The sequence below is a fragment of the Sinocyclocheilus rhinocerous genome, unplaced genomic scaffold (assembly GCF_001515625.1).
Source record: "Sinocyclocheilus rhinocerous isolate Xijiao unplaced genomic scaffold, SAMN03320098_v1.1 scaffold1350, whole genome shotgun sequence".
NCBI lineage: Eukaryota > Metazoa > Chordata > Actinopteri > Cypriniformes > Cyprinidae > Sinocyclocheilus > Sinocyclocheilus rhinocerous.
Genome location: NW_015652333.1, coordinates 667,108 through 690,748, shown reverse-complemented (window position 1 = coordinate 690,748; position 23,641 = coordinate 667,108). Strand labels below are relative to the sequence as shown.

Sequence of the window (23,641 nt, the reverse complement as noted above, 5' to 3'; positions counted from 1 at the left end):
TAAAGTATGTGAAATATTTAAAGTTCGCGGCATAGAATCTTTAAAATACGTCCAAGAGATTTACACACGGTCTGTTATTGTGGCGACATTTCCACGCCCTGAAACATGACGCTGAAATTAATGCAGTCTCCTTACTGTTTTTCACTGACACATTCATAATCATTACTTCTGTTGGTGCGCTGTGGCAAGCTTTATGCGTGTTCTTGAGTGCTTATTAGGCTATGTAGGCAATTAAAGGCTCATTATAATGCTTTAAATGGTTTATTACTAAATGTGCGATTAGTCGATTAATGCTTCAAATGAATGACTACTAGTCGACCAGAAAAATCCTTAGTCGAGGGCAGCCTAATCTCAGCCTCAGACGTCACGCCCACGGACCGTTGGCTAAACGTCTGATGCATACGGCACACAAAAGTGGAAACACTTCAGGAGTTTCGAAGTCGTCATCGGATTGGTTGAATTATACAGGATTTCCGGGAGACGTGTGTGTTGCATTCTTTAACGTTCCACCTGGAAACAAAGATGGGAACTGTGATTGGTTGTTTGACATGTCGGTCAAATGGCCTCATGGGCGGGCCTTGGCCAATGAAAGCTGCCATGGATTCCAGACCTTTAGACTGAGGCTGAAGGTGGAACGTTACAGGTGGAACGTTAAAGAATGCGACACACGCATCTCCCGGAAATCCTGTATAATTCAACCAATCCGATGACGACTTCGAAACTCCTGAAGTGTTTCCACTTTTGTGTGCCGTATGCATCAGACGTTTAGCGGAACGTTACAGGTGGAACGTTAAAGAATGCGACACACGCATCTCCCGGAAATCCTGTATAATTCAACCAATCCGATGACGACTTCGAAACTCCTGAAGTGTTTCCACTTTGGTGTGCCGTATGCATCAGACGTTTAGCCAACGGTCCGTGGGCGTGACGTCTGAGGCTGAGATTAGGCTGCCCTCGACTAAGGATTTTTCTGGTCGACTAGTAGTCATTCATTTGAAGCATTAATCGACTAATCGCACATTTATTAATAAACCATTTAAATTGTTATAATGAGCCTTTAATTGCCTACATATGACATGTCGGTCAAATGGCCTCATGGGCGGGCCTTGGCTAATGAAAGCTGCCATGGATTCCAGACCTTCAGCCGTCAGTCTAAAGGTCTGGCTACACGAGACTAAGGGAAGCCCTAATTATTAACAATATTTTATTCATCTATTTATCTGTTTATTCCTTTGTAGGTCTAGCAAGGACAGTCAAAAATGTGATCCGGTGATTGATACTCTACCAGATTAGTTGTGCACCAGTAGCAATGGAGCGGAGCAAACGCAACTCCATTGCTGGGTTCCCCATGCGACCAGATCGGCTGGAGGACCCGGATTGTGGAGGAGGAGCAGAAACCGTTCCGGCACCGCTGGACAGGGTGTGTCCCTCGTCTTACCGGGCCCTCATCAGTGCCTTTTCTTGCCTGACCCGACTTGATGACTTCATCTGCGAGTGGATTGGCTCTGGGTTTTTTTCAGAGGTCTACAAGGTAAGATGGTTGTGTGTGATGACAATAAGTCATTTCGATTTTAGTTATTAGCTTTACCAAACCACCTGCAGTGTTGAGTTCTGCCATTCTTCATTATAATTGTAAGTGAACATGAAAACGTTGATTATCTGATTCAACGGTTTGATAACTCCTACAGTTTTTGCACACCAGGAGGTGAGAGTTGTGTAGCCTTTTTTCAAAGATAGACGGAGATTTAGTGGAAAAGTTATGCTAATATTTCCACATAGTGAGGTAGATATGTGGGGCGTGTTAGAACGAGCCGTTTTAGGGTGGCGTGGCAGAGTCTTAACTTTGATAAAGAATATCTCTTTGGTTTTGAGACTTTAGTCTTTGCAACTTCAGGGATCTTATCTATGCACAATCAGCTTGTAACACTCCAAAGAGAAAGGAAAACTTGAAATCGCATCATATGACCCCTTTAAAGGATTCAGTTGATGAGTTGTCATCTAGGTTGCAATGTCAGATAGGTGTGCATATTTTGGCATGTAAAATTAAATGTTGTTTGCTTAACAGTGATGATATTACAGTACTTGCTATTAGATTACAATATGTAGTTAACTTGTGCAAAAGAAAGAAGAGTAGCCTATAGGGCTAGTACTGATCGCCATAATGATGGTTAGGGCTGTGCAAAAAATCAAATGCGATTTTCATGCGCATCTCGTCAGTAAAGCCGCTCCTGTGATTAGTAGTAAATCTCCAGCATGTGCTTTCAGATGGAGCGGCATTTACTACACAGAGCCGTCGAATGAAATTCGCATTCGATTTTTTGCACAGCCCTAATGATGGTATTTGCTAAAGAGAGTCTTCAACCCTCTACATTGCGAGTAAATCACTCGCATATGCGACTGAATCTTAACTCTGGGCGACTAAATGATGACTACTATTAGCCAATTGCTAATAAATTCTCAGATTTTACTCGCCAGTGTGTGAGTTGGAGGCTAATTATAAGATTGGCACAGATATATTTTCACTTGCCGAACTCTGACTGAGCACTTCAGAGTTTCACTCTCCGTCAAGAGATCTGTGCTTTTTTTCAGTTCATCTCGATGGATGCGCAGCGCACCTGTGTTTGATGTACTGTAAACTCTAGTGTGAAGGCGCACGACTCGCCATCACTTTGCTTTTTTTCTCGCACACAAAGAGGGAGAGCGAAAGAGAGAGTGTTACATATTATGCAGAATTGACACGCTACATGTAAACAATATTCTTTGTTGTATAACGGAGTTCCTTTGGAATTCTTCAGCGTTTAAGAAATGCTTACTAGCCAATGGCGATTCAATTGCCATGGTGTCCGTAGAGGGTTGGTCTTTTAGTATGACTTGGTATGATATGATATCAAAGTTAGAAGTTAATGAAGATGAAACATTGTGGTTAAAACTGGGAAAGATTCAGTTGTGTGTCCAAGTTTAAATGCAGTAAAACTGGCTGCTTTTTAGCCTGTCATTGGCTGACAGTGGCACAGGTTCAAATCCGGCCTGGTTCATGTCCTGATCTCATTCCCTTCTCTCTTACCCAATAGTTTCCTGTTTCTCCGCACTTATCCTGTCAAATAAAGACATTAAAAGTCTGTTAAAAAGCCTGTTTAGATACTGTTACCTTTTATAGGATAGATTTACTTAGTCCCTTAACCTTTGTTTTTTACAGTAACATGCATAAAGTAGCTTTCAGAGTTTGTGAGAGTCAGTGCCTCTTCTGTGATTTCTCTCTGTTCTTCAAACTAATGTAACAGACTGGTATCTTTAATTGAAACAAGTATCATGACAGTGAACACTGACATGTCAAATAATTGCCATTCCTGTTGTTTAACATGAGGATGGTGTTTACAACATGCATCTTCGTCTGTAGTGTTGATTACAGTTTGTCATTTATAATTGTTTAGTTGTTTGCTGCACATAATGATGACCTCCTACAGAATTAAAGATTATTACCCTTGATGCTGAGCATCAGTAGTACAGTAGCCTATTCACTGCTATTCACTATGTTCACTGTGAATAATTCAATGAAGTTTGGAGGTCAGAAAAGCCCCGGGAGAACAGTGCATGATGATGCCCATTACCCAAGATCAATTCCCCTGTCGTGAACTCTTTCAGTCATGAGCAGTATTTGTCTCTGCAGAGCTTCTCTGTACATACACATGCTGCATTGGGTTTTATTTTAGCTTGTGTGTTTTGTCATAACCTACCACATTACCCTCCACTGGATGTATAATGAGCAGCAATAAACTACATTTTGGCATTTTACAATACTTATGTGGATATTTTGGATGAAAGTAACTCAAAAGTAACTCAAAAGTAGTGTAATGCATTACAATTCAGAGACAGTAATATTGTAATGTAACTAATTACTTTCAAAAGACAGTAACTAGTAATATATAATGTATTACATTTTGGAAGTAACTTGCCCAACACTGTAAATGGGCCAGGTTTGTCCTCTTAGGCCAGGTATTAAGTCATTTAGAGATCAGAGCTCAGCCATTTTTAGATCAAACTGTGTCTGGAGAGATGTAAGAATTGTAGACCCTGCCACTCTGAAGCCTCTATTGGCTTATTTTAATTCTGTCCATTCAGAGTTACCTACACTAGATTGTGTTGCATTTGTTATAAGCCAATCAGAACAGATATACAAAACTGTTACCAATGTGTTTTTTTTTTTTTTTTTACCGCTTTACTGCTGATAATATCCACGTACTATGCACTGTCAGAAGAAAAAAAAGTGCAAAAAGAATGCAGCAGCTTGTCACTAAGGCAGTACCCTATGTATAAGCAGTAAAATTGTTGAAATATATTGTGAGGAAAATATTATTTTCTTATGTATGTATCCTAAAGATAAATAAGTTACAAAGATTTCCCTTTAAGGGTAGTGCCCCAGTGACAAGCTGTTGTACCCCTAAATGTTTGCACATTTTCTGAGAGTGAATTTTTCTATGCAGTTTGTTTTGTGGCATCCAGTTGTGTATTTGGTTTTTCTTTTATGATGTTTGTTTTATAATGTAGACACTCTCTCTTTGGTAGGAATTAATCACCTTTTCTTTGCATCTTGCAGGCACTTTCACTTTTAACATTAGTTTTTATTTAATGAAGCGACGAGTGTCTAGGAAATGCAAATGTTTAAGCCCTTAGTGAACTTTGAATTGAGCATGCAAATAGTTTTTTGCAGTTTAAATAATAATACAAAAACGATTCTTTCAGTTAAACTTTTATTGCCTCAGGTGTGTGAAGCTAAAAGGATTCAGACAAAAAAGGCAAAAGTAAATTGTTCGCATAGTTATTTATTTATATAGTGGTAAAAAAGTGCAGTGAATTGAAATCAAAAAGTACTTCAACTTTTGATTCTATGTAAATAAATAATTGTGGCGCCCTTGTTGAGCTACGGTTTGATCCTCTGAACCTGCTTACCTTAAAATCGATGAGCATTAATTGTTAGTGATTTGTTATATATGTCCATTTAGAATATTTCCTTTTCCGCACAGGTGGCTGAGATTTAAAGCAGCAGAGTGAATGGTTTTAGGATGGCAGGCAGGGGGTGTCTATATATGGCACAGGCAGGGGTAATGCGGTGAGCCAAATACTAGCTGTGCTGGGGGTCTGCAAGAACCTGTCTGGGTAGCTAATGCAATAATTGCCTTTTTCAGTTTATTTGAACAAATGAGTTTCAATCTGTACCCATTTGGCAGGCTCAAATAAACATCTAAAAACCCCACAGCAATATGTAGAATCCCTAAATAATCATATTGCTCAATGTTGCAATCCATCTACATTTGAGGAACCAAAACATTTTCCTAGGACGCTGGATTTGTTGCATGGGCAGCAAGCTGTGACTTGAAAATAGCAACAGATTGAGAGTTTGGGTGCTTTAGCGGAGGCATCTGGGTTCATGTCTGACAGGTGGCTCTCACTGTAGGTGGGCACACAAAATGGGCTCTTCCTAGGCTGCTGATCCCCCAGACTGAGATTGGTTGCAGTACAGTCACCACCATGCATTTAAAATAAAAGGAAACACTCAGAAAATGTTGCTATGTGTTACGAATACAACACAGATTTTAATGTTTTGGTTCCCTAGCACAGAATTTTGAGTAATCCTTCATTGTGTTGAGTCTTTTCATCACTGCATGCAGTTTGAGGAAGTCAGCATTTTACAGACATAGAAGATGAATTTTTTTTTTGTACTCTGAGGAAATCCTGTGGTTGATATTTCTTTTCCTAAATGTCTTTTTATTGGTCAGCAAGATGAAAGCACAAAGCGGAAACTAGGAAACAGATCTGCAAAGGCACATTTCAGAAATGTTGTGAAACCCCTAACGGTACATGGCCAATAGTCAGTTGTGCAGTGCTTGCCTGTTTTCTTTCTTCATTTTGTGCTAAAAAAATTGGCTGTGTAATAATGATTTTTAACAATGACCGTTCTTTCAGACCTCATTTGCTATGGCACTTCAACTCTGAGTGGTATTGTTGGTCTAATGCTGTGGGTTTCACTTTCTCTGATGCAATTTTTGGATAGTAGCATGTGAGAAGCAATGGCCCGATATGCACTGAACAAAAAGCTGCAGAATTTGCATTCCTTTTAAGATGAACATTCAAAGCATATAAAAACTTAAATGAGTTCCCCTGACTCCTTTCATTTTGTCTGTATGGTTTAGCTCAAATTCAGAGTAAGACTAAAAGAGCATTTCTCATTTTCTTTGTTTGTTTTAGGTGCGTCACAAAGCTTCGGACCAGGTAATGGCCCTAAAGATGAACAAGCTGAGTAGTAATCGTGCCAACATGCTGCGAGAAGTTCAACTCATGAACAGACTCTCTCACCCCAACATACTCAGGTTTGCTTTCAGTACCACACCATTATAACAGTGGATTAACACGTTTTTTGATTGGGTTAAAATGATCGTGTAGACAGCCTTTTTGCAATGTATAAGAGTATAGCAAATGATGGGCTGAGAGGTGTAACAGAATTGCAAAATGTGCAAGGCTCAAAGCTAGGCCACGGCTTCAATGTGCATTGTGCAAGGAAGATTTTATTGCAAATTCCAGGCCAGTCTCCTTTCAAGTTCTCTGCTGCCATGTGTCTCCGTGTAGTTACTTTATGAAGATGGTTTTTGCAGATGTGGTTTACGTTAACAAGAAACTAAGGAGCTGATGCCAATAAAAGTAAATTTAATGAGCTTGTAACTAAATGGAAAAATGGAAATAACATGTTTCAAAGAAAAACATGACTGCACTTTTCATATAAAGCTGTGGCTGATGTAGTTTAATATTAATATTAGGTTTCCTACTCTTTGTACAAGGAGTGTGCCTCGCTTTATGCACTGTCAGTGGCTCAAAATGAATGCAGTCTTTCAAACAGTGAGACTGTGGGAGTGTTGCTTTCAATGTGAATCTTTCTCTCCTTTGTAATGGAAAAGCAGAGATGACCTCTTCCTCCTCGTTCCACAGAAATCCATTAACAATAGATGGAGTGAAACGACATCCTGAGTTTAGATTTCATTGAGATCAAAAAGCTGTCCTCTTGATTCTCGACTTTTGCTCAGTGAAGAACTAGTGCGTTTTGTCAACTGAGACTGCACGTATCTGAGATTTCTATTTGTTTTGTGTATTTATTTATTTTCTGTATTAGTTTGTTTGTTTTATTATTTTATTTATTTGTTGTTATTATATTTTTAATCTTGGAATCAATGTGTTTTTGTGACAAAATGCCACCCTGAATAATAAAGCAGTTGTCTTTCAAACAATGCTGCAGTACACATTTGGTTTACTGTTTAAATATGTCTGGTACTGCTTCCATTGTTGTGATACTTGGCTTGTTTGTAGAGCAGAATTTGAGTCTGTGGGTGGATAAAAGAGTGAGAGAGGGTCTGTGTGTGGTTTACAGTCACACCATTGTTACGTCTTATTGAATGGGGGTGGAGGGACTGTAGTGCAGACAGGAGAAGGCTAAGGGGAGCTTTGTTGAAGAAATCCCAACACCGACCCGCAATAAAAGCCAGGCCTGGGCTTAATGGGGCCATAACTTTGAAAACACAGACAAATCTGTATCCTTTCTAATGACTCGTGTGAGGTGGCCATTCAGAGACATCGATACGTTGTGTCATTGCTGAGAACAAATTAGTGAAAGGCTACTGCATGTCTATATTGTGTGGACCTCACACTGCACATACATTTTGTCTGTATTTATCAAATCTGATTTTTCTGACTGTTTGCAAGTGATGACTCTGAAAAAAAGAGGCACATAAGACATCACAATTGACACAGATATTACTGTATTTATGCGTACATGCACTACCATTCAAAAGTTTGGTGTATGTAAGAGTTTTGTAATTGTTTTTGAAAAAGGTATTTTATGCTCACCAAGGATGCATTTATTTGATCAAAAAAAAGGAATAGTTAAATTTTGAAATATTTTTTACAAATTAAAACAACTGTTTCTATTGTAATACATTTCAAAATGTAATTTATTCCTGTGATTACTCCAGTCTTCAGTGTCACATGATCCTTCAGAAATCATTCAAATGCTGATTTGGTGCTCAAGAAACATTTCTTATTATCAATGTTGAAAACAGTTGTTGCTTAATATTTTTTTCTTCGATGAATAGAGAGTTTAAAAGAAGAACATTATATGAAATGGAAAACTTTTGTAACATTATAAGTGTCTTTCACTTTTGATTAATTTCATGTACCCTTGCTGAACAAAAGTATTAATTTCTTAATGCAAGTGGCAGAGATATGGAACTCCGTTATAATGTATTACTGGTTTGCTTCTCTTTAAAGAAATTACACTTTTTGCATTTTTTGCTACATCTTCCATCTCTGAAAGATGAAGCAGCCATTTGTATTTACGGCAGAAATCTTGCCTTTATTGTGCCATTGTGCCTGTTTACATCGGAGTTTCACCCTCCAGTCGACTGGGGACAGTCTCGAATTTTATAGTTTGTGTTGAAGTACAGCACCATAAACCTGTCTGAGTTTATGGTGTCATTTGTAAAAGCCATTTTTGACACAAGAAATGAACGTAGATCATAAAATAAGCCCATTGGACAGCAGCCTCAGAGAAAGTCAGCGCTGGTGTAGACAGCAGCAGCTCATTCTGATTGATAATGCTGAATTTGCTCTTACGCAATTGATTGCACATTGACTTTTTTTTTTGGACATCCTAGAAATCTCCTCAAACTTTTAACTGCTGCTGCTTCAGAACATTAAACTAACATCAACCTTTCTTCTTTTTTTGTTTTTGTGGTGTTGTAGATTTATGGGGGTGTGTGTACAGGAAGGTCAACTCCATGCTCTCATCGAGGTAAGTGACATCTGACTCATGTGTTTCATTCACCACACATCTCCTGTGAGACAGTTGACTTTTCTTCATCAGCTGTAGCTAAAACAAGACTTTGATGACACATTCAATCACATTGATGACATTGCAACATGGCCTCCTTCTGCCTTTTTTCCAAGCTAGAAGATAACTTTTATAAGATAGCCTTTTGTACCAATAGCATTGTATTGAATTTATGCTTGAATAATACTTGCACTGCTGGAAAAAGTTGGTCTGAGAGTGCTTGCAGGGTACCTTTGATTCCTAAGTCTGTGGCATTTCCCGCTGAATCAACTGTGACACTGAACAGTTTAGTCTTTGTTCACGGTGGCCCGAGGGGAAGTATAATATTAGAGAGCCCACTGGCAGTCCCCTAAAGGCATGTTGTATTTTTACCATCTCAAACCGTGTGTGTGTATTATGCCTGTATGAATGCACATACAGTGCACAGCATAAATGAGTACACCCCCTCTGAAACTTAACAAATTCAGCAATTACTCTTTGCTTAGAAGACATGTTATGGTTTTTTAGAGATATAATATTCCAGCAAGTCTGCTTGATCAGTTACCAAAGAAGAATGTTATTCAATGTGATCATTAAGAAAATACATCTTTTATATTTAATCAGAGGGGGTGTACTCACTTATGCTGTGCACTGTAACTTGCCCACAAATGCATTACTTGTATTACACATGTTGTATTGGACGTAGCCTGTATGTTCAGGAAGTGTAGGAAATGTAGGCTTTTCTTTGTGAGTAACTTTTGTTGCGATTTAAAATATCAAACATTTTTAAAGATAGAGTAGTCATAAAATGTTTTAGAGATATATGTATACTTCATTATAAAAATGCCCATGGCTTTATTTTGTTCATTTAATTAAGATTTTATTGATTGCCATGACTTGGGTAAAGTCTAAGCTTGCACGCTTGTTAAAAATAGCAATGAAGACCATTAGGAGAAAGGAGTTTTTGTTCCTTGAGTCACTGTGAACAGTCGGTTCTTAGGGAAGCACATAACATTTTAGCTGACCCATTGCATGTATTGCATACAGAGTATGAATTGTTGCCTTCTTGAAGACGGTACAGATTTCCAATGTGTAGGTATAATCGTTTTAAAAAAGTATTTTATAGCCATGTCTATTAAAATGTTAAATGATGAATGATTGTCTTTTCAGGGTGGGTATAGGAATTATGTGTATATTTTGTGTATATTGTTATTTATGGATCCAATGGTCTTGTCAATGTAAACACCTTGAGTCCAACACAAATTTCCCCTTTGGGGATAATAAAGTGTATTTCATTCATTCATTCCAGATCTAGAAATCACACTTTTAAAATTAGGCTCATATATCCAGGTTTTCCAAAACCGTGGAAATTGTGGTTCGTCATAAGGAAAATAAGTTGAGGTGAATTAAAATAAGAAATATTGTGATTTTCAGTTGTTGTAGCTTATTTTGATGGTTTGTCTTTTTAATCATTTTAATTCATCTTCAGGCCTTCTTGGAAGCTTTCTGAGACCCCTAGTGGGCCCCGGACCCTGGTTGAGAAGCACTGCATTTGGAGGAAGTTTAGTTAGTTTAGTTTTCACAACACAGTAGTTCACTACAAAAGCCTGGTAAACACTACTGTAATGTACTAGTGTGTACTGTTCTAGATATGTGACATGAGTTCTACTTGGAAAATGTGCATTCCGTGTCAGAAGGTCTGTTTTTGTTTTGGTCCGTTTCCGCTCACTGCCAGTTTAAACAATAGTATTTAAACACCCCAGGTTGCCAGAGAACGGAAAACAGCGTATCGCAGCCATGGAAGCAAACAAACTATGTCAGAGATCTCAGATTCTACCCGACCTAAAAAGCCTCGGCATCAATCTAAAAAGCTCTAAGACCTGAGGCATATTAAAACAAGGATAAATCAACTCATCAACTTTCAGTGTAGAGCTCGTCTCCTTCCATTGTCAGTTGCGCTCATTCTCGTTGCATGTCCTTAATCTGACAACTCGCTAGAGCATCGTGACTGAGGAAGCGGGTGTGCCTCACACGTCCTGAAAAGTGAAGCTGCAGGCTCTTTGAATATTACATACTTCATCTTTATAGGAGTAGTTATCTTCCAGAATGAAAATTCTGTCATCCTTTACTCACCCTCCACTTGTTCCAAACCTGAGTTTCTTTCTTCTGTTATCATAAAAGAAGATTTTGAAAAATGTTAGTATCCGAACAGTTGATGGGCACCATTAACTTCCATAGTAGGAAAAAAAAAATACTGCCCATAAACTGTTCAGATACTAACATTTTTCAAAATAGCATCTTTTATGTTCAACAGAAGAAAGAAACTCATACAGGTTTGGAAGAAGTAGAGGGTGAGTAAATGATGACAGAATTTTCATTCTGAAAGTGAACTACTCCTTTAAGTCATTGCAGGTCACTTGTTCTTACCGTCGCCCTGTGACCTCTGCTCTGCTTTTTTGATGCATGTTGACAGAAAGAGGTATTAGTGCAGTGGTAATCACTGGCCTGCTGAGGGATTATACTATTTTTCGAAGCCTCTGAGGCAACACACTCAATGTTACTGTTTCACCAAGTGGATTAGCTCTATAGGCATGCACATCAGTCACCTAATCACCTGGAGTAGCACAGCATTAGATCTAACCTGGGCTATTCGTTTTTGTTCCGTTTAATCAGTCTGGCAATACATCGTATAGTCAACGCTGACAAAATGGTGTGATGTAGGATTAGTTTTAACCCACTGAAAGATGAAGCCAACAGACAGCAGAACCAGAGCACTTCCAAATGAAAGATTTCCTGACCTGGATTTGGAATAGATGTTGGGCATGAGATCAGGTCTGTAAGAAGAGAGGCAAATGGGATTAGACGGAACAGCCAGCCAGATTTGGCTTAGCTGACCGTTTACCATGTACAAATGTGCAGGTCTTCATACATGCAAATATTCCAAGTGTAGCTTTTCCTAAGCCACCCCCCCAAAAAAAATCCTGTTAAAGGTCCCAAAAGAAATTAGTATTTTTGAAAAACTATTGAATCCAGTCATAGCAACTTATATGTATATAATTTATAATATGTTATATTCTACATTGACGGGGTCATCTCATGGGTGCTGTCATGTTAAGATCACATGACCAGCTACTGTAAATACTATTTGCTTTGTCTGAGTAACCTATTATAAGGCACTTTTGCTTACAGAATAAATTACAGCTGCTTGCAAATTGTTCATTTCTAAAATAGCCTTGATAACTGAAAAATTAGCTTTTGCTTTATGCTGCTATGTGTCCTTGACACTTTTTGTTGAGCTTTACAGCGCATATTAGCCAACATCCCACGCAAGAAAGTGTTTACTCATTGGAGGGCTGAGTGTGCCAGTTGGGACGGGGCTAAGTGTTCATTTTGTCAATTTGAAGTTCCAGGGAATTGAGATAATTAGATGCTTTGCTGGTGTTTTTTGTAAATGTTGATCTCAAGGTTATGCTGTGGACAGCAAATTTTTAGAGAGTAACTAGAGAGTGAGTTGTACCTCAAGATTTTGCTTTTGCCTGTAAATGTGATACTGAGTCCTTAGACTACAAAGACACAACCCTATTTGGTTATTCTATTCACTCAGATAGTAGGAGCCATTAAAATGGACGAAGGGCTGAGCAGTAGGTCTGTTGACAACCTGAGTCGGGACACCGCACCAGAGCTTTATGGGAAACTGGAAGGTGCTGTCATTTTGACTCCGCCGTCTTGTCTGCCTGTTGATATCTCACTGCGTTGAGATATTGTGATACCGTGGCTAATTTTGTTAGCTAAATGTGGAGCCCTTTATCTGTCAGCACAGATAATTTCAGGCAACCCAAAATTAGGACACTGTTGAGACCAGTGCCCCTTGGTGAATGCATCAGGCTCCTAGTTAGTAGCATGTGTGCCACATTAACTAATCTCTCACAGACTTGTTTTAAAGTTAATCACACATAAACCATTCACTGCACTGCAAAATAATAGTTAATATGTCCCTTGCAGAATAATTGCCTAATTATTAGATGGTGCTGTCATGCAAATTCACAATGTGAAACAGAAGCACTTAAAGGGCTCCTGCTGGGCTCTGCTAATTTGCATGCTTTTGGGACTTGAAAACCAATCCACTTGAGAGTTGGCATGGACTACTTTTACCCACAGGAAACTGATTGGATTCACTTCAGTATTGTAAACACAAAGTACTATGACCATCAAAATAATTATAATCCCCATGTTGCTACAGATTTCATTATTGCACATTATTGTTGTACATATCAGATAATTATTTAATCAGATTCAGAGTCTTGTGCATTGCGTTTTTTTAAGTACCCGGTCAAATTTAACCCATCATCCTATCTATTGTACCCTCTTGAAAACAAAATGGACCATTTGAGCACTTCAAAGAGATGGAGACCGTGAAATTTGTCACATGATAAGTCTTCTCTTTTTTTCTTTTTTTTTCAGTATATTAATGGTGGCAACTTGGAGCAGCTGCTGGACAGCAATAAGTACCTGAGCTGGACCACACGGGTCAAACTGGCCTCAGAGATCGCCATGGGCCTCAGTTACCTACACTCCAAGGGCATTTTTCACAGAGATCTCACCTCCAAGGTACAGGACTCTGTCATCTTGTTTATTGCCTGCAATCATGACATTTTCTATTTTAATGTATTTTAAAATGTAATTTATTCCTGTGTTGACAGCTGAATTTTCAGCATCATTACTCCAGTCTTCAGTGTCACATGATCCTTCAGAAATCATTATAATGTGCTGATTTGGTACTCAAGACACATTTATTATTATCAATGTTGAAAACAGTTGTGCTATTTAATATTTTTACGCTACCTTTTTTTCAGGGTTTTCCATGAATAGATAATTCAAAAGATATCAAATAACTATTTATTTGAGAGAGATTTTTTAGTAAAATTTCACATGCTTTTGGTAAATTTAATGTTTCTTTGCAGAATAAAAGTATTAATTAATTTTAAAAAAGCTTACTGACACCACACTTATGAACGGTAGTGTATGTAATGTCATAAATAATCATTACATTGCTTGATTTTATTAGCTTTATGAAGGTAGGCAACTACAATGGTGGCAACTTGGAGCAGCTGCTGGACAGCAATAAGTACCTGAGCTGGACCACACGGGTCAAACTGGCCTCAGAGATCGCCATGGGCCTCAGTTACCTACACTCCAAGGGCATTTTTCACAGAGATCTCACTTCCAAGGTACAGGACTCTGTCATCTTGTTTATTGCCTGCAATCATGACATTTTCTATTTTAATGTATTTTAAAATGTAATTTATTCCTGTGTTGACAGCTGAATTTTCAGCATCATTACTCCAGTCTTCAGTGTCACATGATCCTTCAGAAATATATATAATGTGCTGATTTGGTACTCAAGACACATTTATTATTATCAATGTTGAAAACAGTTGTGCTATTTAATATTTTTACGCTACCTTTTTTTCAGGGTTTTCCATGAATAGATAATTCAAAAGATATCAAATAACTATTTATTTGAGAGATTTTTTAGTAAAATTTCACATGCTTTTGGTAAATTGAATGTTTCTTTGCAGAATAAAAGTATTAATTAATTTAAAAAAAGCTTACTGACACCACACTTATGAACGGTAGTGTATGTAATGTCATAAATAATCATTACATTGCTTGATTTTATTAGCTTTATGAAGGTAGGCAACTACAGGATGTACTGAAGGTACACTTGTCCTGTGGGTTTAATGATGTAACTTTATAAACAAGAAGACTATGTCAGTCAGCACTGAAACAGGTGCTTTTGATTTAGTCTTCACAGTGCTCTTGTTGGTGGCATGCGCTGACATGCTGTCTTTACCTCCAGCTGTTGCATTCTCTCCTAAGCACTTGTGGGACTTCCCATAATTATAGCTGTGGGAATCACCCCTGTGGCTTTCCTCGCTACATCATTACTTTCTGTTTAAGTGATTCTAATTGACTGAATCTCAAGTGTAAGGTATCCTGTGGGAGGAGCAATATGTTCTTCTAGTTACTGTTTCTTTCCTTTTGATGTTCTCTCAGAACTGCCTGATCAAGTCTGATGAGAATGGCTACACTGCGATCGTCGGAGACTTCGGCCTTGCTGAGAAAATCCCCAGTCATGAGTGAGTAACGGGCAACATGGAGACTTACAAAACAAATAAAACATGCACTAATTTCACTCTGCTGCCTATGTGCTGATTATAACAGCAGCAGAGTGGGCATCCTTCTGTTTTGCTAATCTGAAAGGAAGCAATGGTGAGGTGCAAGCAGTACTGGCCGGGGGTGGTGCTATCTGTTTTGGAAGGAACGTACTGTCCAAAGTCAACTTTTAAGAGAGCTAATAATACCAGGGCTCAAGACCCTTTGTCTCCCATGACCTCCTCACTACTAGTGCAATCTTACATATTTTCAATAAAAACGAATAGTCGATTTGGTTACCTGAACAACTAGTCAAGTAATCTGGGAGCTCTGTATAATTCCGCGATCGTTGGAGACTTCGGCCTTGCTGAGAAAATCCCCAGTCATGAGTGAGTAACGGGCAACATGGAGACTTACAAAACAAATAAAACATGCACTAATTTCACTCTGCTGCCTATGTGCTGATTATAACAGCAGCAGAGTGGGCATCCTTCTGTTTTGCTAATCTGAAAGGAAGCAATGGTGAGGTGCAAGCAGTACTGGCCGGGGGTGGTGCTATCTGTTTTGGAAGGAACATACTGTCCAAAGTCAACTTTTAAGAGAGCTAATAATACCAGGGCAGCTCAAGACCCTTTGTCTCCCATGACCTCCTCACTACTAGTGCAATCTTACATATTTTCAATAAAAACGAATAGTCGATTTGGTTACCTGAACAACTAGTCAAGTAATCTGGGAGCTCTGTATAATTAGACTGATTTCAGGTTCACCGGACCCCAATTGGACTCATTTTTGTAGTTAATGCTTACATGACATGCACTTTTAAGATGTGCTTTCAAAAGCAGCTAGACTGAGCGTGACTGAATAGAGCCGACTGCAGGGGTCTCATGAAACATTTGTTAAATTTGCTTTATTTTTAACCTACACACCGTTTTATAGGGTTAGTTCACCAAAACAATGAAAATTGTCATTAATTATTCACCCTCATGGCGTTCCAAACCTATAAGACCTTCATTCGTTTTCAAAACAAATGGAAATTATTTTTAATGAAACCCTCCACTGAAATATTTTAATAAAATTTCTGTCCCTTCATTTAGTATCCACTCAACCAAAACTTTGACGCTTCAAAAAAATAATCATTGTAAAAGTAATCCAGATGAATGGAGAGGTTTAATCCAAGTTTTTTTTGAAGGTCACTTTATATGATGAATGGATTTAATTTAGACTTTTATTCACATATTAAAATAGAGTAACACACATACATAGAGCACATCAAAAATGCTTGACTGCATGCTTGCCTGATGTGCGAAAACGAGGTTTTTCTTGCATGCCGCGTAAGCAAGTTTGAGCTTTAAATCATATATCAACTGTTCATGTCTTATTAAAGATAGATTTTATTAAAAAATATTTTTATTTGTGTTCAAAAATGAACAAAAGTCTTTGTAATTGATGAATTGTATTTTTTGGGTGAACTTTCCCTTTGAATGTGCGGTGAATGGCAATGCCAAAACGTGCTAGACAATGTTGTGTAAAACGGTCTGACAAAAGATCTATTTAAAGCACTGCTGCTAAAAACATTGAAACGAAAAAAGGGAAAAAATCTGACAAAGCTAATTGAGTCGTCATGTTGTTGATCAACTGGTCACCCCTTCCCTATTCAACACACATTGTTCAAAGACTTCCCTTTTCAAAGTACTGCTGCCTCAACTGAACTTTCAGGTGCCATTTACTCATTGTAAGTGCTTAAGTGCCTGTATTTCTGTAATGTGTGAAAGCATTTTGACATGGCAGTCTTTTGACCATAATTCTGTGTGTTCAGTTTTGAGGGGGAAAAGCTGTCCGTGGTGGGATCCCCATTCTGGATGGCTCCAGAAGTGTTGAGAGACGAGCATTATAATGAGAAGGTTGGATTCTCAGTTGCAGTTGACACTCGGCACTATCACAAGGCTTGTTTCTTGCCAGCATCTTTCAGGACACATTATCATTTCTCTGTATTCATTTCTAGGCTGATGTCTTTTCGTATGGCATTATTTTGTGTGAGATAATTGCAAGGATACAGGCTGATCCTGACTACCTACCACGCACTGAAGTGAGCAGTAATTCACTGTTTTAAACCTCTCCAATAAATGTATTGGAGATCAACTTTGTAACTACATCACTTGTTAAGCTAGTCATTAAAGCCTCTTTGTCCTGAGTATGACATTTACCCCCACATTTGCTCCTTGCAGAACTTTGGCCTGGATTACCACGCCTTCCAGCACATGGTTGGAGATTGTCCCCCAGACTTCCTGCAGCTTGCCTTCAACTGTTGCAATGTGAGTTTCTGTTTTCCAATCCATTAGTGGTTCTTGTAATACTTTTGAGAAAGCACCAAGTAATTGATCCTAACTATCCTATATTTTTATTTAATAATTATAATTCCATAGTTTCCTAATAAATACTACCATTCAAAAAATGTGGGGTCAGTAAGATTTTTTTTTTTCTCAGCAAGGACACATTAAATTGAGAAGTCAAAAGTGAAGACATTTATAATGTTACAAAAGTTTTCTATTTCAAATAAATGCTGTTCTTTTTTTTAACTGTCTATTTATCAGAATCCTGAAAAAATGGATTGTGGCTTCCATTAAAATATTAAGCAGTAAAAATATTGAAGCAGAAAATATTAAACTGTTTTCAACTGATAATAATAATAAGAAGAAAAGTGTCCTGAGCACTTTCCAAAAGGTACATCTGGAAAAAGGGGGGGTCGTCTTATAATCAGGGTCGTCTTATATTCGGGCCAATACGGTAATTCTGTTTTTACTGTATTTTTGATTAAATTAGTGCAGCATAATATACTTCTTTCAAAAATCTTACAAATTTGATCACCCCCAAACTGTTTAGAATTTTTGTATTACTTTTTCAAAACCCAGAAACTAAAACAAACCACCACCAACTAGGAACAGATACTGTCAGCACCACTTATAAATATTCCAAGGCTGCATTTACACTTAAGTCTTAATGCACAGATCCAATCTTTTGACCATATCCGATTTTTTTTGACCCGTCTGTTTACATTCACTTTAGACACGACTGGTATCCGATATCTGTGTTTAAATGAATTCCCGCCCAAAAGGATTGTCTGCAGTTATCGCTTTATTATGCACATGGTAGACCCTCGGGTTTTGAATGGCCGTGCTATTAAAATTATTTATATAATTCACGTCGAGTGGCCATTATTATTTTCCAGCATGGACAACGGCTGTCATGAATGTTTTGCAGCACAAAATCTGACTGAATGGATAAATAACGGGAAATAATGGTAATTTTCATTTCGTTAGGCTATTTTATCTACAGCTCGTTAGAGGTAGAATTCTTTAGTGAAATAAAGTAGCTCCAAGATGATATTTATTGAAATGAATTAACGAGAGAGAAAGAGAGAATGCGCGAGCGAATGTGAAGCTTGTGAACAAGTGAAACTTGTTGGTTTAATTACAAAAACTGCTTAGTTATCACCTCATTGCTGAGAAATATAATGAAGCTTTTAGCTGTTGTATTTCTAAAATTCACGGGGCAGGGGTTGAAAACCAGCTCTTGAATGTACAATTTCTTCCATCTCAATAAAATGCGAGCAAGCGCAAACAGCACACCGGCATTAAAACACAATCTTTATGGGCAAACGTGTTGCCCTCGCATTGGGAGTTCTGCGGGGAATCGGATATGTGTGTTTAGACGTTGGTTGGATGTCCAGATATCGGATATGTATCTGATTTAAAACCACATTTGGATCCATGACGTACTAATAGCATATAGCCAAAATTGTGAATGGTAGTATATCCATCTTACATAATATATTGTAGTATAATTATTATTATATTATAGTTTATCAACAGACGAGCAACTGCAACATTGTTAGTCGTTTTCACCATGAAAATGAAACTGTCCCACTGTAATATATGTGCAGTGTAGCATTCTTAGAATAGAAGTGAGAACATGGCGCTCCTCCAGATTTAGACGCTGATGTGTTTTTATGTTCTTTTTGCTTCCACTTATATCCCAGATGGATCCAAAGCTCAGGCCCTCGTTCCCAGATATAGTAAAGAGACTGGAAGAAATCCAGAAAAAGCTGAAAGCTGACAACTCTGAGAGGGAGAGGATGCTACTAACCGCCGGAGAGGTGGAGAAAAAAGCCTTGCCCAAAGGTGTGTGTTTACTCAAACACCTTTATTTCACTCCCAATATTGATTTGTCTAACCTGCAAACTGCCAAGGTGATCATGAAAACTACAGGTGTCTATGGCGTAATATTTCATTCACTATTTCTGGCAACCAAAACCAAAAGCTTTGATGTGCTTTGAACACATCTTTGATTTGAGTTGTTTTGACAGAGTTAGTACATCCTGTCGCCCCCTGAGGCTTTGCTCATACCATCCAGCACTCACTTTCCATGTAATACCGCAGGGCCAGTGACTTCTAAGAACAAGGAGTCTAAAAAAACGAACGGATTGGAGACAGTACAACTCTTTTATATGAGCTTTATGGATTGGATGTTCTTTCCTGACGTGAGAATTACTTATAATGCACCGCTTTTACTTTCTCCCTCTCTTCTTTGCAATCTCACAGCCCAGTTTCTGTTTAGTGCTAATTCATGTCCTGAACAAACAAGGAATAAGTCACAAAACAATGTATGGCTAGAAGAGATTAGAGCCTCATTGAGCCTCATGCTTCAGATACACTACCATTCAAAATCTGAGGTCTTTTTATTCATCCATGAAGCATTGAATTGACAGTAAACTACAAAATATTTTTATTTCTATGAAGTATATCGAGTTTGTACGATATATCAATATAGTATATAAACAATATAGGATGAGGCATTACCATTTATATTGATATACAGTTGTTTGATGAACATTTATATGTGTCATATGTAGAATTTTAAATCTACAAGTAAGTGTATTTTTATGATAGCAATAACTGTAAAGACACAACTGTAATGGGGTAAATCAAATACTGGCTAATATAATTACAGTGATATCGCACAGCCCTAATTTCAAATAAATGTTGCTTTTAAAGAATTCTGAAAAATGCATCACAATTTCCACAAAAATGTTTTCAACATTGATAATTAGGAATGTTATTTGAACATTAAATCAGCATATTAGAATGATTTCTGAAGGATCATGTGGCACTGAAGACTGGAGTAATGATGCTGAAAATTCAGCTTTGCCATCACAGGACTAAATTACATTTTAAAATATGTTAAAATACAAAACTGCTATTTTAAATTGATAATATTTCTCAAGACCCAAAACTTTTAAACTACCAATATTGTAATGCTCCGTTTCATATAGGCACCTTTTAGACTCCATGTACTGTATTTGTTTTCAGTGTTGTGTATTTTTGAGTTTTGATATTAATGTTTAAACATGATGTGCCTTCCATATATTCAAATGAACATTACTGATTATGTCACCACCTAGTGTTCAAGATTATACTTTCAGGCTCAAGTGTGTTGATTCTTTTTGGTGACTAGCAAAAATATTATTTTTAAACAGGTTTTCGGAACATTCCTTGCATCTGCCATTGGTCAACAAATAGTTAACCACACTCCAAACTCACTCCATTGGTTGAGCCAGTGTTGTTATATCAGGCTCTGGTCAATATGCTCAGACTAACTCAGCAATGTTTTAATAGTGCTACAGTGTTTACACTTGTCAAGTGAATGAATAAATATCAGTATATTAGGCAATGCATTTGGTATAATCATTAACTTAGGATGAACATCTATTCTTTCAGTATTTATTAAGATACACTACCATTCCAAAAGTTTGGGGTCGATAAGAATTTTTATTTATTTATTTTTTTTTCATGTTTTTGAAAAATGTGTTGTTATATCAGGCTCTGGTCAATATGCTCAGACTAACTCAGCAATGTTTTAATAGTGCTACAGTGTTTACACTTGTCAAGTGAATGAATAAATATCAGTATATTAGGCAATGCATTTGGTATAATCATTAACTTAGGATGAACATCTATTCTTTCAGTATTTATTAATATACACTACCATTCCAAAAGTTTGGGGTCGATAAGAATTTTTATTTATTTATTTTTTTTCATGTTTTTGAAAAATGTCTTATGTTCACCAAGGCTTTATTTATTAGATCAAAAATACAGTAAAAACGGTAATATCGTAAATTATTACAATTTAAAATAACTCTCTATTTTAATATTTTAAAGTGTCATTTATTCCAGTGATTGCAAATCTGAATTTTCAGCAGCTATTACTCCAGTCTTCAGTGTCACATGATTTTTCAGAAATCATTCTAATATGATAAGTTGCTGCTCAAGAAATGTTTCTTATTATCATCAATGTTGAAAACAGTTGTGCTTTTTCATATTTTTGTGGAAACCGTTTTTACTATTTTTAGGATTCTTTGAAAGCAAAATTTAAAAGTGCATTTATTTGCACTAAAATCTTTTGTGACATTTTAAATGTCACTGTTGATCAATTTAATGCATCCTTGCTGAATAAAAGAATTAATTTTATACAAAAAATAAATACTGACCCCAAACTTTGAAAATGGTTGTGAAGGTGAATGATAATTTATAATGAGTTGAAATGGTAAAATGTATTAGTATAGATAGACCTGACTATTAACAATGAACAATACTTGTACAGCATTTATTAATCTCAGTTAGATAATGTTACCTAATTTGCCTAATGTCTCTCTTATTGTTGTTCTAGGTCCAGGTGAAAAGGGTATAAAGAGGTTAAATCCTCTTGTTTTTCAGGATGACAAGATTCCACCCAAGTCCCCCCGTCCACATCGCAACATCTGTCTTTCCCGTAGCCAGTCTGATATTTTCTCTCGTAAGCCTGCTCGCAAAGTGAACGTCAAGGACCCTTACTACAACCCAGGACCTAGGGGCTTCATACACGGGCAACCGAAAGTCAACCCTTTCAGTGCCAGAGAGGACTTAAAAGGTGGCAAGATCAAGTTTTACGACATGCCCAGCAAATCGGTCTTCTCACTCATGTTTGATTTGCACTCGCCTCACGGCAGTCAAAGCTCATACCAGCCTCACCCCAACATTAGCACGGGAGCCTCCGGCAACAACTGCTTCCCATCCTGGCCAGAGACCTGGCAGCTGCCCGGTCGGCAGTGCCACTCGCTACCCGTCTCTCCCCAGCTGCCCCACTCAGATGTCTTATTCTCATCTCACCCCACGTCCAAGAGCGAGGCCGGACAGCCCGGCGGTGAAAGCAGGCAAAAAGCATTGAGCAGCTGGGCTAAGAAGTACGCTGTTGCTGAGATCCCTCCGTACAAGCCGCGAGCCGAAAGACAGGAGGAAGTGGGAGCGGCAGAGGATTGGTCATCTCCGGTACCCTCTGAGGGAGGAGAATCGGAGGCCATGGACTGCTCCAGCAGCAGAGGAAGCCCTGCGGACGATAAGGACACGATCCTCAGCCAGATACAGAACAGAAGTCTCGGCGGCTTATGCGAGGACATGGAGGCTGAAGACCAGGATGGCTTGATGATCTCCAACAAGAACTCGCTCACGCTGAGCATGTCTGTGGAGCCACAGGAACTCTGTCCGATAGTCCTCACAGCCTGCAAAGCTTCATCTTCAGGAGAACGCATCTCCAGATGTGATATCTAGATGGTTGAGGACACTTCCTCAAGTTTGAACTGATCAGATGTCACGCAAACAGAGATTATATTCATTAAATATTTAATATGATTATAAGTTATATATTTTTTTTCTTTGAGGGAAAGTAAACCCTTGTAACTTAAGCTAAAAGGGCGGCTTGAATTGAACAAAAGAGCAGGAAAAAGGTGGAAACACTGATCCGGTCCATGCGGTAGTAGTTACCCGTCACACTATGAAGAACTCCAACAGTGGGAGATTCAGTGGACGTAACCTCGCACAGGGCTAATGATGAGACACATTCTGTGATGTTTTTTTCTTTATAATACATGCTATTGGTTGCACATACCACAAATGCTGTTTTTTTTTTTTTCCCTACAAACAGTATCTAATGCTTATTTAGGTGAGCAGCTTTGGCCATTTCTACATGTTTGATTTTTTTTTTTCTTTTTTCAGAAGTTATCGAAGAACAAATCTCTTTGGAGAAAGGTGATCGAGTGTCTTTTTTTTTTGCACTGCATGGGCCTAGAAAATACACAGCAAACATTCCATGTCATCTCGCATCTTAAAAAGGTCCTGTTTTGATCCTACGCTAACGGTGTGTGCCATGGTAATTTCAAAACAAGGATCATTTTCACTCTTTGACCTCTCAGGTCTTCAAAAAAAAAAAAAGTCCATGTCTGTATCTACTTAAAATCGTAATTGCACTTGAAATAAGTTAAATGGTTTGAACTTTTTTTTAATCTATTTGTCACTACATTTCTATGCAATAAATTTAACCATGGCATGATAGTTTTATAGAGAGATTTATTTTGATATTTATAATGAAAAAAGTCATTTTATTATGTCTTCATGTCTGTGAACTGTTTAAACTGTGTTGTTGTTTATACGATCTGATGAATAGAGATTTCTGTACATGTTGAAAATGGTCATTTCTTGCTAGTTTATTCTTAACTCTATTTTTCTGCTTTTTCAGTCCTGACTGTTTTCTTTTAGATTGTAGATT

At 37.8% G+C, this 23,641-nt stretch overlaps 1 protein-coding gene across 2 annotated transcripts in view; it reads left to right on the top strand.

The window, feature by feature from the left end:
* LOC107714850 (dual specificity testis-specific protein kinase 2-like) overlaps positions 1 to 23,641 on the top strand; it is a 27,563-nt gene extending 3,922 nt beyond the window's left edge. For both annotated transcript variants that reach the window (XM_016520831.1, XM_016520830.1), the window contains exons 2-11: positions 1,239 to 1,531; positions 6,244 to 6,365; positions 8,785 to 8,833; positions 13,313 to 13,459; positions 14,909 to 14,991; positions 16,824 to 16,908; positions 17,010 to 17,093; positions 17,233 to 17,319; positions 19,044 to 19,185; positions 21,731 to 23,641. In XM_016520831.1, the coding sequence (XP_016376317.1) occupies positions 1,310 to 1,531; positions 6,244 to 6,365; positions 8,785 to 8,833; positions 13,313 to 13,459; positions 14,909 to 14,991; positions 16,824 to 16,908; positions 17,010 to 17,093; positions 17,233 to 17,319; positions 19,044 to 19,185; positions 21,731 to 22,647 (1,938 nt within the window). In that variant the 5' untranslated portion in view covers positions 1,239 to 1,309 and the 3' untranslated portion in view covers positions 22,648 to 23,641. The remainder of the gene's footprint in view (positions 1 to 1,238; positions 1,532 to 6,243; positions 6,366 to 8,784; positions 8,834 to 13,312; positions 13,460 to 14,908; positions 14,992 to 16,823; positions 16,909 to 17,009; positions 17,094 to 17,232; positions 17,320 to 19,043; positions 19,186 to 21,730) is intronic.